This window comes from Hypanus sabinus, chromosome 6 (assembly GCF_030144855.1).
Source record: "Hypanus sabinus isolate sHypSab1 chromosome 6, sHypSab1.hap1, whole genome shotgun sequence".
NCBI lineage: Eukaryota > Metazoa > Chordata > Chondrichthyes > Myliobatiformes > Dasyatidae > Hypanus > Hypanus sabinus.
This window is the reverse complement of record NC_082711.1, coordinates 44,820,935-44,839,535: the sequence shown is the minus strand read 5'-3', so window position 1 is coordinate 44,839,535 and position 18,601 is coordinate 44,820,935. Positions and strand designations below refer to the sequence as shown.

At 42.4% G+C, this 18,601-nt stretch overlaps 1 protein-coding gene across 1 annotated transcript in view; it reads left to right on the top strand.

The window, feature by feature from the left end:
• The window catches only part of LOC132395140 (uncharacterized), a 102,431-nt gene that overhangs the window by 64,483 nt on the left and 19,347 nt on the right, over positions 1–18,601 (top strand). The window contains exons 3-4 of the mRNA XM_059971440.1: positions 4,861–4,997; positions 12,417–12,489. Coding sequence (XP_059827423.1) covers positions 12,423–12,489 — 67 coding nt within the window. The 5' untranslated portion in view covers positions 4,861–4,997; positions 12,417–12,422. The remainder of the gene's footprint in view (positions 1–4,860; positions 4,998–12,416; positions 12,490–18,601) is intronic.

Sequence of the window (18,601 nt, the reverse complement as noted above, 5' to 3'; positions counted from 1 at the left end):
TCTGAGGAAGACTAGCACCAATATCATACACAATGATTATGATGTGATTTTTTTTTTCTCTTTTATCAGGGCTCGATACATGTATGCTCTATGTTTTATATATCTCCTGCTCCAACCTGGAGAGATGTTGAGTGTAAAAAAGGGATGTTCTCTCAGCACATTACAGCTACATCCACCATTGTTCTTTTTTTTTTGCACTATGGTGATCTCTATGCCCACATCATGTGTCAGGAGCTCTCAAAATACACAAAGATTCCTTAGACATCGATCCCCACAGAGGTGCATGTGGAAGAATAGATTTCTGAATGATTTTGGATGCACTTTCCTAATGCAATCTTTTATCTGCTTTCTCCTTTGCCTGGCAGATTTCCTTGTATATCAGTTCCACATTCTCTTGTTCGCTCTGCACTCTAGAAAAATAGCAACAAAGCCTCCATGTTGGGAACCTTGGGGTTCTACTAAAGAGTTAAGTCAAAGCATGTGATTCTATAATAGAACCACTTGTACCTCTTGACACTGGGTTTAGAAAACATTAACTTCAAACTACATTCCAAAAATACAAAAATCCTGCAAGCATGTGTTTATCCTTGAATGTTGCTACATTCGTGGCTTTATGAGGGTCTTTATCACAGTGAGTAGTAGGTTTTTTTTTACATGAAATCCATTTTTGAGTAGTAGCCAGTCAGCAATCCAAAATCTGAGAAGACATAGTTTACTTAGGTTCGTCAATGTAGTATACAAGACATGGGTTCACTGTCAAGTACAAACTAAAATAAGGCTGGGGACAAATGGGATGGCCATTGTTGGAGTAGACAGAGTTAGAGTAAGGATTCTGAGGCTTTAGCTGTTCAAGGCTTCAGTAAGAGAAGGGAAAAGCTGTAGGTAGATTTTTCCCCCAGTTTATTTATTGTTTTCCTTCTTTACATTTGCACTGTTAGAACAATATGGATGCCAGACTTGGATAGTTGCAGGAGAAGTTGCACATACTGTTGCAAGAAAAGCTGTTGTAGTAGGTGATTTATAACTTTTCAAGTATTGACTGGGGTACCCATACTGTAAAAGGACGAGATGGGTTGGAGTTTATTAAATGTTTTCAGGAAAGTTTCCTTAATCAGTACCTAGAAGACCCAATGAGAAAGTGTCTGATACTTGATCTATTAGGGAATAAGACAGATTATGTGACAGAAGTTTGTGTAGCAGAACACTTGACAGATATCAGTAATGTCGCCATGATCTTTTCAGCCACATCTTTCAGAATTCTGGGATATACGCCATCTTGTCCAGGTGACCTATCTACCTTCAGACCTTTCAGTTTCCCGAGAACCTTCTCTCTAGTTATGGTAACTTCACACATTTCATGCCTCCTGCCACCATGAATTTCCATCTTACTACTTGAAGTCTGATGCAAGATAGATATTCAGTTCATCCACTATTTTGTTTTCTCCCATTACTACCTCTCCCACATCATTTTCCAGTGCTCCGATATCCACTCTTGCCTCTTTTTTACACTTTATGTACCTGAAGAAACTTTTGGTATCCTCTTTAATATTATTGGTTTGCTTACTTTTGTATTCCAACTTTATTTTCTTAATGACTTTGGTAGTTGCCTTCTATTGGTTTTTACAAGTTTCCCAATCCTCTAACTTCCCACTAATCTTTGATCTATTATATGCCTTCTCTTAGGCTTTATGTTGGCTTTGACTTCTATTGTTAGCCATGGTTGTATCATCTTCCCTTTAGAATACTTCTTAATCTTTGGGATGTGTATATCCAGTGCTTTGCAAATTGCTTCCAGAAATTCCTGCCATTATTGGTCTGTTAATGGGAGAACTTCAAAAAATAAAATTTTGAGAGTACAGAGTTCATCTGTTCCTGTCAATAAAAGGCCTGGATAACAGGGATAGAGAGCCATGGTTTTCAAGAAATTTTGAGGCTCTGGTTAAGAAACAAAAAAAGGAGGTACGTAAGTCCATAAGAGATAGGAGCAGAATTAGGCCATTTGGGCCACTGAGTCTGCTCCGCCATTCCATTGTGGCTGATCCCAGATGCCACCCAATCCCATACACTTGCCTTCCTGCCATATCCTTTGATGCCCTGGCCACTCAGGAAACAATCAACATCCGCTTTTAATATGCCCATAAACTTGGCCTCCACCACAGTCTGTGGCAGAGCATTCCACAGACTCACTACTCCCTGGCTGAAAAAATACCTCCTTACCTCTGTCCTAAAAGGTTGCCTCTCAATTCTGCGTCTGTGTCCTCTAGTTCTGGATACCCCACCATAGGAAGCATCATCTGCACATCCACACTATCCAGACCTTTCAACGTTTGGTAGGTTTCACTGAATAGCAGGTATTGGCAGGCAGCAACAAATTACATACTTATGGAGTATAAGAAATGCAAGTGAACACTTTAAAAAGAAATCAGGACAGCAAAAAGAAGTTAAGAAGCTGCCCTAACAGACAAGGTGAAAGAGAATTCTAAGAGATTCTACCGATATGTTAAAGACAAGATTCCAAGGGACGAAATTGGTCCTCTGCACCTCAGCTTTAAGGCTGTGCCTGCTAGACCCCTACCATAGATAACATCCTCTCCACTCGCACCTTATCTAGTCCTTCCAGTATTCAGTAGGTATCAATCAAATGCCCCAGTATTTTTCTAAATTCCAGTGAGTACAGGCTCAAAGCTACCAAACACTCCTCATGTGTTAACCCCTTCATTTTTGGAATCATCCTTGTGAACCTCCTCTAGACTCTCTCCATTGACAACTGATCTTTTCTGAGTTATGGGGCCCAAAACTGTTGACAATTCTCCAATTGTGGCCAGATTGGTGTCTTATAAAACTTTAGCATTATCACCTTGTTTTTATATTTTATTCCCCTTGAAATAAATGCCAACAGTGCATTTGTCTTCTTTACCATAGACTCAACCTGTAAATCAACCTTCTGGTAGTCTTGTACAAGGATTCCTAAGTCCCTCTGTACCCCTGATGTCTGAAACTTCTCACCATTTAGATAATAGTCCACACTATTATTCCTTATACCAAAATGCATTTTCATACATTTCCCAACAATGTATTTTATCTGCCACTTTTTTGCCCATTCTTCCAATTTGTCTAAGTCCTGCTGCAATCATATTACTTCCTCAGCACTACCTATTGCCCCACCTATCTTTGCATTATCCACAAACTTTGCTACAAAACCATCAATTCTTCTATCTAAATCATTGACAAACAATGTGAAAAGTAGCAGTCCCAATACTGAACCCTGAGGAACACCACTAGTCATTGGCAGCCAACCAGAAAAGTTGCCTTTTATTCCCACTCGCTGCCTCCTGCCTGTCAGCCATTCCTACATCCATGCCAGTATATTTCCTGCAACATCATCGGATTTAACTTGTTAAGCAGCCTCACGTGAAGCACCTTATCAAATCTAAGTAAATGACATTCACTACCTTTCCTTTGTTTACTTTGTTACTTCCTTGAAGAACTCTAACAGATTTGTTAGGCATGATTTCCCTTTACAGAAACCATGCTGACTTTGTATTTTTTTTATCATTATTCTCCAAGTAGCCAAAACCTCATCCTTAGTAATAGACTCCAAAACTTTCCCAACCACTGAGGTTACACTAGCAGGCCTACAATTTCCATTTCTTTTGAATTCCTTGCTTCTTGAAAAGTGGCACAACATTTGCAATCTTCCAGTCCTCCGAGACCATGCCAAAATCAAGTGATTCCTGAAAGATCAAGAACAATGCATCTGTTATCTCCTTAGCAACCTCTTCAAAGTCTTTGGGACGTAGTCCATCAGGTCCAGGTGACTTATCCAACCTAAGACATTTGAATTTGTTGAAAACTTTTCCTTTGTAATAGCAATGGCACTCACTCCTGCTCCCTGAATCTCATGGACACCTGGCATACAGTTAGTGTTTTCCACAGTGACAATAGCAGCAAAGTACCTCATCTGCCATTTCTTTGTCCCCCATTACTAACTCTCAGCTCCCTTTAACTCTTTATATAACTGAAAAAAAACTTTTAATATCTAGCTTTATTTTTTTGGCTAGTTTACCATCATATTTCATCTTTCCCCTTTTTTAGTTCCCTTTTGTTGGATTTTTAAAACTTCCCAATCATCAAATTTCCCACTCACTTTTGCAACCCTATATGCACTTTCTTTGGCTTTTATGCAGTCCTTTGTCAGCCAGGGTTGCCTACCTCTGCCATTTGAGAACATCTTCCTCTGATGGACATGTCTCTGGCCTGTGAACTATTTCCAGAAACTTCAGCCATCTCTGCTCTGCCATCATCCCCACCAGTATCCCTCTCCAATCCACCTGGGCAAGCTCCTCTCTCATCCCTCTGTAATTCCCATTATTCCATTGCCATGTTGATACATGTGACTCATGTTTCTCCCTTTCAAGTTGCAGTATGAATTCAATCATATTATGATCACTGCCTCCTAAGGGTTCTATTACATTAAGCTCCCTAATAAGATCTGGGTTATTGCATAACACTCAATTTAAGATAGCCTTTCCCTGAGTAGGCTCAAGTACAACTGCTCTAAAAAACCATGTCATAGGCATTCAATAAATTCCCTCTCTTGCGATCTGACAACTTGATTTGCCCAATCCTTTACTTATTGAAATCTCCCATTACAATTGTGTCATTACCCATATTACATGCCTTTTCCAGCTCCCTTTGCAATCTCAATCCCACATCTTGTTTACTATTTGGAGCCCTATATATGATTCCCATAATGTTTTTTTCACACTTGCAATTTCTTAACTCCACCCACAAAGATTCAACTGTTTCTGACCCTATGTCACTTCTTTCTAAAGATGTAATTCCTTCTCTTACCAACAGAGCCTCACCACCATCTATGCTTTCCTGCCTGTCCTTTCGATTCAAAGTATTGCCCAGTGAGTGAGTGGGCCAGTGAAGGAGTGGAGATTTGAGGCTTTGACGAGAAGAGGCTGAGGACGAGCTTCACTCCAAGTGAGGTAAGGCCAGGTAAGATCCTTTCAATGGAGAAAGTTTCAAAAGTTGAGGCAAGTATTGGGTAGGTCATGGCAGCTGAGATCGGCCCCGTGGTTTGCTCATCCTGCAGCATGTGGGAAATCAGGGATACTTCCAGTTATCCCTGACGACTACGTGTGCAGGAAGTGTGTCAAGCTGCAGCTTCTGGCAGACCACATTGAGCGTCTGGAGCTGCAATTGGATTCATTCTGGAGCATCTGCGATGCTGAGAAAGTTGTGAATAGCACGTTCAGTGAGTTGGCCACTCCACAGGTAAAGGTTACATGTACAGGCAGAAAGGGAAGGGGTGGCCACTAGATGGCAAAGCAGTAGGCAGGTTCTGCAGGAGACCCCTGAGGTCATCTCCCTCCTAAACAGATATACTGTTGGGGGAGATGGCTCATCAGGGGAAGGCAGCAGCAGCCGAGTTCATTGCACCATGGGTGGCTTTGCGGCAAGGAGGGAAGGAAAAGGAGTGGGAGAGTTATACTGATAGGGGATTCGATTGTAAGGGGAATAGATGGGCGTTTCTGTGGCTGCAAACGAGACTCCAGAATGGTATGTTGCCTCCCTGGTGCAAGGCTCAAGGATATCTCTGAGCAGCTTCAGGACATTCTGGAATGGGAGGGTGAACAGCCAGTGGCTGTGGTGCAGATAGGTACCAACGATATAGGTAAAAAATGGGATGAGGTCCTACAAGGTGAATTTAGGGGATTAGGAGATAAACTAAAAAGTAGGACCTCAAAGGTAATAATCTCTGGATTACTACCAGTACCATATGCTAGTCAGAGTAGAAATAGGAGGATATTTCAGATGAATACGTGGCTTGAAAAATGGTGCAAGGGGGAGGGATTCAAATTTCTGGGGCATTGGAACTAGTTCTGAGGGAGGTGGGACTGGTATAAACAGGACGGTCTGCACCTGGGCTGGACTGGAACCAATGTCCTAGGGGGAGCATTTGCTACTGCTGTTCAGGAGGCTTTAAACTAATGTGGCAGGGGTTTGGGAACAAGTGCAGAGAGACAGAGGGGTGTAAAATGAAGGTAGAAGCAAAAAGTAGTAAGGTGAAAAGTAGAAGTGGCAGGCAGGCAAATCCAGGGCAAAAAGCAAAAAGAGCCACTTTTCAACATAATTGTATAAGGGCTAAGAGTGTTGTAAAAACAAACCTGAAGGCTTTGTGTGTCAATGCGAGGAGCATTCGTAACAAGGTGGATGAATTGAATGTGCAGATAGTTATTAATGAATATGATATGTTTGGGATCACAGAGACATGGCTCCAGGGTGACCAAGGATGGGAGCTCAACATCCAGGAATATTCAATAGTCAGGAGGAATAGACAGGACAGAAAAGGAGGCGGGGTAGCATTGCTGGTTAGAGAGGAGATTAACGCAATAGAAAGGAAGGACATTAGCCTGGAGGATGTGGAATCGATATGGGTAGAGCTGCATAATACTAAGGGGCAGAAAACGCTGGTGGGAGTTGTGTACAGGCCACCTAACAGTAGTAGTGAGGTTGGGGATGGCATTAAACAGGAAATTAGAAATGCGTGCAATAAAGGAACAGTAGTTATTATGGGTGACTTCAATCTACATATAGATTGGGTGAAAATTGATAAGGGTGCTGAGGAAGAGGATTTCTTGGAACGTATGTGGGATGATGGTTTCCTGAACCAACATGTCGAGGAACCAACTAGAGAGCAGGCCAATCTAGATTGGGTATTGAGCAATGAGGAAGGGTTAGTTAGCAATCTTGTTGTCCGAGGCCCCTTGGGTAAGAGTGACCATAATATGCTGGAATTCTTCATTAAGATGGAGTGACATCGTTAATTCAGAAGCAAAGGTTCTGAACTTAAAGAAGGGTAACTTTGAAGGTATGAGACATGAATTAGCTAAGATAGACTGGCAAATGATACTTCAAGGGTTGACGGTGGATATACAATGGCAAGCATTTAAAGATCGCATGGATGAACTACAACAATTGTTCATCCCTGTTTGGCAAAAGAATAAACCAGGGAAGGTAGTGCACCCATGGCTGACAAGGGAAATTAGGGATAGTATCAAGACCAAAGAAGAAGCATATAAATTAGCCAGAAAAGGTAGCACACCTGAGGACTGGGAGAAATTCAGAGACCAGCAGAGGAGGACAAAGGGCTTAATTAGGAAAGGGAAAAAAGATTATGCGATAAAGTTGGCAGGGAACATAAAAACTGACTGTAAAAGCTTTTATAGATATGTGAAAAGAAAAAGATTAGTCAAGACAAATGTAGGTCCTGTACAGTCAGAAACAGGTGAATTGATCACAGGAACAAAGACATGGCAGACCAATTGAATAACTACTTTGGTTCTGTCTTCACTAAGGAGGACATAAATAATCTTCCGGAAATAGTAAGTGACCGAGGGTCTAGTGAGATGTAGGAACTAAGGGAAATACATGTTAGTAGGGAAGTGGTGTTAGGTAAATTGAAGGGATTAAAGGCAGATAAATCCCCAGGGCCAGATGGTCTGCATCCCAGTGTGCTTTAGGAAGTAGCCCGAGAAATAGTGGATGCATTAGTGATAATTTTTCAAAACTCCTTAGATTCTGGATTAGTTTTGAGGATTGGAGGGTGGCTAATGTAACCCCACTTTTTAAAAAAGGAGGGAGAGAGAAACCAGGGAATTATAGACCGGTTAGTCTGACATCGGTGGTGGGGAAAATGCTAGAGTCAGTTATCAAAGATGTGATAACAGCACATTTGGAAAGAGGTGAAATCATTGGACAAAGTCAGCATGGATTTGTGAAAGGAAAATCATGTCTGATGAATCTTCTAGAATTTTTTGAAGATGTAACTAGTAGAGTGGATAGGGGAGAGCCAGTGGATGTGGTATATTTAGATTTTCAAAGGCTTTTGACAAAGTCCCACACAGGAGATTAGTGTGCAAACTTAAAGCATACGGTATTGGGGGTATGGTATTAATGTGGATAGAGAATTGGTTGGCAGACAGGAAGCAAAGCGTGGGAATAAACGGGACCTTTTCAGAATGGCAGGCAGTGACTAGTGGGGTACCGCAAGGCTCAGTGCTGGGACCTCAGTTGATTACAATATATATTAATGATTTAGACGAGGGAATTAATTGCAGCATCTCCGAGTTTGTGGATGACACGAAGCTGGGCGGTGGTGTTAGCTGTGAGGAGAATGCTAAGAGGATGCAGGGTGACTTGGATAGGTTAGGTAAGTGGGCAAATTCATGGCAGATGCAATTTAATGTGGATAAATGTGAGGTTATCCACTTTGGTTGCAAGAACAGGAAAACAGATTACTATCTGAACAGTGGCTGATTAGGAAAAGGGGCGATGCAACGAGACCTGGGTGTCATTGTACACCAGTCATTGAAGGAGAGCATGCAGGTACAGCAGGCGGTGAAAAAGGCAAATGGTGTGTTGGCATTCATAGCAAAAGGATTTGAGTACAGGAGTAGGGAGGTTCTACTACAGTTATACAAGGCCTTGGTGAGATCGCTCCTGGAATATTGTGTGCAGTTTTGGTCCCCTAATCTGAAGAAAGACATTCTTGCCATAGAGGGAGTACAAAGAAGGTTCACCAGATTGATTCCTGGGATGGCAGGACTTTCATATGAAGAAAGACTGGATCGACTAGGCTTATACTCATTGGAATTTAGAAGATTGAGGGGGGATCTTATTGAAACGTATCAAATTCTAAAGGGATTGGACAGGCTAGATGCAGGAAGATTGTTTCCAATGTTGGGTAAGTCCAAAACGAGGGGTCACAGTTTAAGGATAAAGGGGATGCTTTTTAGGACCGAGATGAGGAAAAACTTCTTCACACAGAGAGTGGTGAAGCTGAGGAATTCTCTGCCACAAGAAACAGTTGACGCCGGTTCATTGGCTATATTTAAGAGCAAGTTAGATATGTCCCTTGTGGCTGAAGGGATCGGGGGTATGGAGAGAAAGCTGGTACAGGGTTATGAGTTGGATGATCAGCCATGATCATACTGAATGGTGGTGCAGGCTCGAAGGGCTGAAGGGCCTACTTCAGCACCTATTTTCTATGTTTCTTTTGTTTCTATTTGATGTTAAACTCCCAACTATGGCTTTCTTTCAGCCACGACTCAGTGATGCTCACAACATCATACTGACCAATCTCTAATTGCACCACAAGTTCATCAATCTTATTCCAAATGCTATCCACATTTAAATACAGCACCTTCTGTCCTGCATTCTTCTGCATTTTGAATTTTGCCTCTGTGGTACAATTTAACTCTTTGCTCTGTCTGCAACCCAATCATTAGCTTGTCCTTCCTTACATTCATGTTGCATCCATCATCCACTTGTAAACCTGTTGGCTCATCCTCAATTTTATCATACTGGTTACCATCCCCCTGCCATTTTAGTTTAAACCACTCCCGACAGCTTTAGTAAACCTGCCCGCAGGAATATTGGCCTATCTTGGAGTCAAGTGCAATCTTCCCCCCTTTTGTATAGGTCTCACCTGCCCCAGAAGAGGTCACAATTATCCAGAAATCTGAATCCCTGTCCCCTACTCCAATTCTTCAGCCAAACATTTAAATGCCATCGCATTCTGTTCCTATCCTCACTGTCAAGTGGCACAGACAGCAATCCCGAGATTACTGCCTTTGAGATCCTGCTTCTTACCTTCCTTCCTAACTTCCTGTATTCCTTTTTCAGATCTCCTCTATTTTTCTTCCTATGTCATTGGTACCAATATGTAGCACGACTTCTGGCTGCTCACCTTCCCTTTTTAGGATATTGTGGATGCGTCCAGAAAAGTTGTAGACCCTGGCACCTGGGAGGCAAACTACCAACCGTTTTTCCTTTTTGGGTCTACAAAATCCCCTATCTGTCCCTCTGACTATAGTGTCCATGTTACTGCTCCCTACCCTTCTGAGCCACAGGGCCAGACTCAGTGCCAGAAACAAGGCTGCTGTTGCTTCCCCCAGGTTGTTCATCCCACACAATGGTACTCAAAATGGAGTAATTATTGTTGAGGGGGACGGCCACAGGAGTGCTCTCCATTATCTGACATTTTCCCTCCCATCTCTTGACAATCACCAGTTTATCTGTCTCCTGTAGCCTTGGAGTATCTATGTGCCTGTAGCTCCTGTCTTTCACCACTTCACTATCCCTATCAAGCTGAAAGTCATCCAGCTGCAGCTCCACTTCCCTAACACAGTCTCTAAGGAACTGCACCTCGAAGCACCAGGTGCAGATGTGGCCATTGGGGAGGCTGGCAGTCTCCTGGAAATCCCACATCTGACACCCAGAACAGAACAATGGCTCAGTAGACATACCGTTATTATCTCAGGATTTAAATAAACGATAAGGAACGAACTTACCTACTTGCCTTGCCTCTGCCTGTACTTGCCAAAGCCTTGTTGAGTCAAAGCCTTACTATCTGCCTCAGACTATTCCAACAACGACCGCTCCCACGTTGACTCCACTTGGGGGAACCTCTCTTTTATAGAGAAGGGGTTTTAAAAGCTCTTTGCTCGACCTACATGGGAATGCTTCTGATATGTCTGCGTGCTGCTCCAATCAACGACTCCCATTGAAAAACTTCCTGCTTTAGAAGTCTTCACCGGACCTGTGCTTGAGCAGTTCTCCTGCATGTGCACCGTACTTCTTTCAATTCATGACAGTTTTAATTTTGTTATTTTCAATAAAAATTATAACTTACATTTATGCTTTCTTGTGACTGCTGCATATCTAACATTGTACACCTCTGATGTTGCTGTAGGTAAAGATTTCCTTGCATCTGTACATATACACATTTTTGCTTATGACAATAAATATGATTTTGATTTTGACTTTAAACCCAGATGTTAATCCTCCCACAGAGTCAGATCAATTCAGACATATTTACACCAATCTGATAAGTTTATTGTGACTGTGGGCTGTAAGCAACCTTGCAATATTTTGTAGCAGCTTTAATAATTAATCCAAATAATGAGTCAAGTCATTCCATTGTTCCCTGTTGATAACGGGTACAAAGAGATTTAATTCAGAGTAAAATGATTTACTTTCTCTTGCTAAATTGACTAATTTCTAACTTTATGAGGGAAATCCCAAAATTTTCTCAAAACAAATGAGAGAAACAAGAGATAGAAATAAGTAACAATTTTCACTTAAAAGTAAACCATTTCTTATCTTCCTATTTGAAAGTATTTTCACCAAAAGTTTCTGTAAAGATTAGCTCAACAATTTTATATTAAATCACTTTTGAAAGAACTTGTTTGCGGTTTTTGGTGACTGAATGATTGAATTTTCCGCTTTGTCAGATGAGCCTGAGCGGTTTGCCCAGGGGTCTTTCTCATAAGTGCAGCATAAATAAAATCTCTTCATTTTCGTAACTTCAAATGGAAATTGTATTAATTTTAATGATTTTATATCCAACAAATAATGATGGTTTGTACCTGAGATGATGAATCACCAATTGAGACAATTCCATAAATTCCAGTGCATTTACATGAACCTGCTTAGGCTGTTATGACTTTTGGCTCTAACCAGCTTGCACTATTTTATAGCTGACAAGGTATAAATTACAGTGAATCTTTTACTGGCAGTGTGAGTTGTTTTGTACATTGAGCTACATGATGAATCGAACCATTGTTGATCAGGTTCAGTTGTCACAGATCCTGTTGAACAGTGGCTTCTGGATTCTATAAATCAGTTGGCTTCTACAAGTTACTCCTTCAGATTATCATCAAGTGAAGAAAACAAAAAAATATTACATATCTTATTCAGCATACCTTAGTCTCACCAAGTGGCTTTATATAAAGGGTGTGTTTTGCTTTCTAAAATGACCAATAAAAACCAGTGTTTATTCTAGGTAATTTTTAACTTATAAATTGTTTCCATTTTCTTGTAAGCAACACAATTTTGAAGCTAATGCCTAAATTGCTTTAATTAACTAATTGCAAACACTTCACATGTACTTAACAGAGAATGCACTAATTTTGCTTTTTTCCCACAAGAACAGAAATTAAGAATTTATTAATTTTTAATTTATTTCAGTCTTTCCAATACTTTCCATTTTAGATGACTGTTGATCATTCAAATAATGATTTTTATGACACAAATATAAAAAGGTTAAATGTTTAATTTCCAGTGACTAATAAACTGGCAGGGATTTTTATCTGAATTCATTACAAAAGGATAACAGCTTTTTTTACTCTTATCATTAATGAAGCACACAACATATTTTTGACACAACCAAGTAGTGTATAAACAACCATTTATTTTTATAATTCTGCTGTTGGTTAATGAGTGATTCAAAAAAAGGATATGTTGTCTTTCTGACAATGCTATTTGTTTCCAAAAATCTACAAGTGATCACGGAATATGATAAAGAGATATATTTTGTTTCATTCTCATTTTAATAACAGGCTTGAATGCTAAAAATGGGAAACAACGATGAAGATATAGCTATTGTTGGAATAGGATGTAATTTTCCTGGAGGTAAGACCAATAAAGATTGAAAACTAAACTTTCAGGAAACTGTCTGTATAAGACTGACAAATAAGGGTAACTTTTCCCTTTATCATGTTTGAACATAAAAGATCTGCCCATTCATGGAAAACAGAAAAGAAAAATCAACTGTGAATTATATATCTACAATGGGACATCTGTTTACTATCGCTTTAATTTATCACTTCACCTATCACCCCAGCTATATCCAAGCCTGGGCCTCTTTATATGCTGAAAATAGGATAGGCACCACAATTTTCCAATATATCCTATCATATAAGAAGGTCATTTGGCCCATCAAACTCATGTTGGCTCATACAGCAGATACATTCTGTCTGCCCTATGAGAGGGAATTTGTTGAACGCCTATGGGATGGCTTTTTAGAGAGAAATGTGCTTACACCTACTTAGGGAATGGCTATCTGAGATTGGGTGTTGAGTATTAACCTAGATCTAATCAGTCAGCTTAATGTAAAGGAACCCTAGGAGGCAATGATCATAATATGATTGAATTCGTACTGCAGTTTGAGAGGGAGTAGCATGAGTCATATGTATCAGCGTCAGAATGGAATATAGGGCATGGGTGAGGAGTTTGCCCAGGTGGATACTGGTGGGGATGACAGCAGAACAGAGATGGCTGAAGATCACAAAGTACAGGATAAATATCTGCCACAGGAGAAGTTCTCAATCGGCAGGGCTACACAACCATAGCTGACAATGTATGTTAAGGACAAGATAAAAGCCAAGGGAAGGGCATATAAGGTAGTAAAGTGAGAGGGAAGTTGGATAATTGGAAAGTTTTTAAAATCCAACAAAAGGCAATAAATAAGCTATAAGAAAGGAAAAGAAGAAATATGAGAGCAAACTAGCCAAAAAAAAGCAGGATACTAAAAGTTTTTTTTTCAGATATATGAAGAGTAAAAGGAAGATGATTGTTGATATTGGACCACTGGAAAATTATGCTGGTGAGGTAGTAATGGGGGACAAAGAAATGGCCAATGAACTTAATAAGTACTTTGCTTCAGTCTTTACTGTGGCAGACATGTAGTTGTATGCCAGAGGTCCCTGAGTGTCAGGAAACAGGAGTGAGTGCCATTGCTCTTACAAAGGGAATAGTGCTGGGCAAACTCAAAATTCTTAAGGTGAATAAGTCACCTGGGTGAGATGGTCTACATGCCAGAATCATGACAGAGGATGCTGAAGAGATAACTGATGCATTGGTCATAATCAAGTATCACTTGATTCTGGCATGGTCCTGGAGGACAAGAATATTGCCAATGTCACTCCGCCCTTTAAGAAGGGAGGAAGACAAAGGAGAGGAAGTTATAAGCCAGTTATACAAATCTCAGTGGTTGGGAAAGTGGTGGAGTCCATTATTAAGGGTGAGGTTTTGGAGTACTTGGAGACTAATGATCAAATAAGTCAAAGTCATCATGGTTTCTGTAATACTTCGAGGAAGTAACAAGCAGGATGGACAAAGGAGAGGCAGTTGATGTCATTTACTTAGATTCTCAGAAGGCATTTGATAAGGTGGCTCACATGAGGCTGGTCAACAAGATAAAATCCTATAGTGTTGCAGGAAATATACTGGCATTGATAGAGGAATGGCTGACAGGCAGGAGGCAGTGAGTGGGAATAAAAGGCAACTTTTCTGGTTGACTAATGGTGTTCTTCAGGAGATAGTATTGGGACCGCCACTTTTCACATTGTCTTACAATGATTTAGGTAGTGGAATTGATGGCTTTTTGGCAAAGTCTGTGCAAGATACGAAGATAGGTGGGGCAGTAGGTAGTGCTGAGGAAGCATATGATTGCAGCAGGACTTAGACAAATTGGAATGTAACCCCCTGGGTCGCCTCAGGCTCGCTCAGCTCGTTTCCATCTGGGGGCCCCGCCAAACTGGGTAATCAGCTGGTGTGGATGTTGTGTGATGTCCCCGCCTCACCCAAAAACAGACAGTACACCTTATGCGATTAAATGAGTACAATTTATAAAGGTTACTATAACTAAGTGATTAATAACGATACAGTATATACGAAGAAAAAAAAATAAAGAAAAGGCGCCAAACTTATCAAAGTCCAAACCACTTTGTGCACAACCGTTGGAGCTCAATTACTGAAGTCTTCTGGCCACCATTCGATCCCCTCCGAACTCCTCGACTCGCAGTTTAGGACCATCTGAAATGGTCAACCAAGCACATCTAGCTTTATCTCCTCTCCTCGGGGTACCTCCTGACCTTGGACCCCCGCTTGGGGTCCATTCCTCGCCCAGTTTACAGCATCACGTCCTCTCTCTCTCACCCCCTCGCGCCGATCTCCCCAAAAGCCCGCCAATAATAGCTTACAGACTCAGAAGAAAGAACAACATTAATCCCAATTGGTTTACAAAGGAATACAATTCTCGTTATCAGTAAATTTTAACCCAAACAAGCTTCCAGCACTCTCTCGCAACAAAGAAGCATTCCTACTTTTAACAAAACAAAGAAGCCATTTTCGATTACATACACAGTAACAAAGAAAAAGAAGAAATCCTGTTTATACTCTTCCCCCCACCAAATAAAAGTCATGTCCTCATGACTATTAAATAACTCGCCACCTTTCCTGCCAACACACTGTAACCCAAGCACAAACAGTGACATCTCCTCCCCACACAGTAAACCTCACGCCCTGTTCCTCAGGCACTACATAGGCCAACTATCTGAGAGTTCCCTAATCCTTCTGAGACCTCTGTACCCCCTCACCTAAACCGTTCAGGGTAGGACACAACTGGGGATACCTTGGGCCCACTACCAACTCCTCTCTCAACCTCTCACTCATGCCCCACACTGCACACAGCTAACCCTCCCCGCTACACCTGACTCAGTGGGAGAAGGGCCAAAGATCTCTTCCTCAATCAAGGGAAAGTCAGCAAAAGGCAGCATGTACCACACATCCAGCACATTATCCATCAAATCTGTATTCTTCCTCATTTCTGCGATTGGTAGCTGCTGTTTGATCTTCTCCAAATGGAAACACATGGCCTGCACTGCTCCTGCAGTCTCTTCAGCCTCCTGTTCAGTATTCACGGCACTTCTCTCCAGCTTTTTCTTCCTCATGACGTCTTCCAGATCAACTTCCTCCAGTCTCTCCGTCTTCATTTCAAACTTGATTCCGTAGAGACAGTCACTCACGAGCTGCGACTTTCACCAGCCCTGGCTCGTGTCCAGAAAGCACTTTAACTCTGTAGTTCTCAGCCGCTCCCGCAACGATCTCACTTCATATTCTCCCGAGGCAAATCCAAATACCAAGAGATCATCCACATACACCAAAACTCCAAACGCCTCCACATGCCCCATGGTCTTCCACATGCCCCGCAGGAAAGTTGCAAGGGCTCCAGATATGCCCTGTGGCATCTTTTTGGACCGGAAGACTCCTAGGGAATTTATAACGGCCGTCTTCTCCTTGTCGGCCCCACTCATCGGGATCTGGAAACATCCACTCCTCAGATCCAGCACCTTAAACCACTTCACACCACTCAGATAGGCCATCGCCTCTTCGACCCTCAGGGCCATATTCTGGTCACTGACAGTGCGCCTCTTCAGCGCAATATAATCCACACACACGCTGCCTACATCTTCCATGGCTTCAGGGGCCAGTCACCGCAACCTCTCTCCCTCCGAGGTGTCTTCAGCAGTCAACTCCCCTCCCTCGTGGTATTTCGCAGTGTCCACTAAGAGGGTCTCACCCTCAGATACTTCCCCCAGGCCGTTCCACAACCGGCTCTTGTTTGAATTTGGTATCAGCCCAATGATGCTACACATGTCCGCACAAGCAGCTCGAAACTCTGGGTGCATCGACAATGCCTCCAAACAGCTTTCACCCGCCTCCTCTGGGCAGGCCCCTAAGCGCACCAGCAGGATATTGGTTCTCTCTAGAACAGAAACTCTGCCCGTCTCAACAGTGTCCAGACACATCAGCATTAACGATTCATGAACCTCAGTCACCTTTACTTTTGCCTCCAAGAACTCCATTTTCACTGACCAACAACCGTCGACTGGATAATCACCGGCACTGGTACCCCAAATCTCCAGTGCCCTCAATGTCGTCAAGGGTAAATGCTTCCAATAACAGTTATAAAACAAACTGTACAGCAACTTAACCGGCGCCCCGGTGCCGAGGATGGCTTTAACTTGACTTCCATCCATCGGTAACAATACCTGTGAGCTTGATCCCTCTAAGCCTTCAGGAATAGGGTCTGTTCCTTTCGGGAGTTCCTTGGTACATTGCTGGGAATGTGCTCCCCCAGAGACCCCAAGCCGTTCCCCCACTGGGCCTCCTCTAAGTTTCCTTACACCACTCGGATCAACAGAACAACTGATCCCCTTGACAGATCCCCTTGGCACCGCAAGTAATTTATCTGCCCCTCTAGCCAAAAGGGATATCCTAACAACTTTCCACCAATCTCCTGCCACGGATATGATAAGCCCCCCAGCCACGGCATTTGACTTCCAGTCAAACCACACGCATTTTCCCACACTTTCCCAGAACTGGCAGCTGTCACTTCAACGTAATTGCGCCCGACAGTTCTAACAACGTCACCAGCCCGCCTACTCAAACTTTCAACCAGTCCCTGTCGCTTTCCCTCAGCCAAACACTGCCACTCACCCAACAACTGAGGGGTCTGCTCCGCCCACGCCTCCGCCCCTTTAGAGCTGGACATTATTCCAACAACCGGGCGAAGCCTACCACTGCTGAAACATCCCAACCTGTCACTCCTCACTCTCCAAACAGTACGGACAGCCCATGGTCCCACCACCATTTCATCAGCGCTAGTCGGAACTCGAACAACGCCCTCTGGGCTACCAACAGCCTCACTCAACACACATGCAGAGATAACCAGCAATCGCACACCCGCAAATGCACACCAGCTCTTTGCTGCAGACATAATTTAAAGAGGGTGATCACACAGCTTCCACAGAAATCAATCCCGGACGAGCACCCCACAATGTAACCCCCTGGGTCGCCTCAGGCTCGATCAGCTCGTTCTCATCTCAGCCTTCGACCCCGCCAAACTGGGTAATCAGCTGGTGTGGATGCTGTGTGATGTCCCTGCCTCGCCCAAAAACAGACAGTACACCATATGCGATTAAATGAGTAAAATTTATAAAGGTTACTATAACTAAGTGATTAATAACGATACAGTATATACGAAGGAAAAAAAATAAAGAAAAGGCGCCAAACTTATCAAAGTCCAAACCACTTTGTGCACAACCATTGGAGCTCAATTACTGAAGTCTTCTGGCCACCATTCGATCCCCTCCGAACTCCTTGACTCGCAGCTTAGGACCATCTGAAGTGGTCAACCAAGCACATCTAGCTTCATCTCCTCTCCTCGGAGTACCTCCTGGCCTTGGACCCCCGCTTGGGGTCCGTTCCTTGCCCAGTTTACAGCATCGCATCCTCTCTCTCTCACCCCCTCGCGCCGATCTCCCCAAAAGCCCGCCAACAATAGCTCACAGACTCAGAAGAAAGAACAACATTAATCCCAATTGGTTTACAAAGGAATACAATTCTCGTTATCAGTAAATTTTAACCCAAACAAGCTTCCAGCACTCTCTCGCAACAAAGAAGCATTCCTACTTTTAACAAAACAAAGAAGCCATTTTCGATTACATATACAGTTACAAAGAAAAAGAAGAAATCCCCTTTACAGGAAGAATGGGCAAAAAAGTGGCAGATGAAATACAGTGTTGAGAAATGTATGATGATGCAATTCGGTAAAAGGAATAGTAGTGCAGAATATTATCTAAATGGGGAGATAATTCAAACATCAGTGGTACAAAGCGACTTGGGAGTTCTCATACAAGACTAACAGAAGGTTAATTCATAGGTTGATTCTGCGGTAAAATAATACAAATGCAATGTTGGCATTTATTTCAAGGGGAATAGAATATAAAAGCAAGGAGATAATACTGAAGCTTTATAAGGCATCAGTCAGGCCGCACTTAGAGTATTGTCAACAATTTTGGGCCCCGTATCTCAGTAAGGAGATATTGTCATTGGAGAGAGTCCAGAGGAGGTTCACAAGAATGATTCCCAGAATGAAGGGTTAACATATGAGGATGGT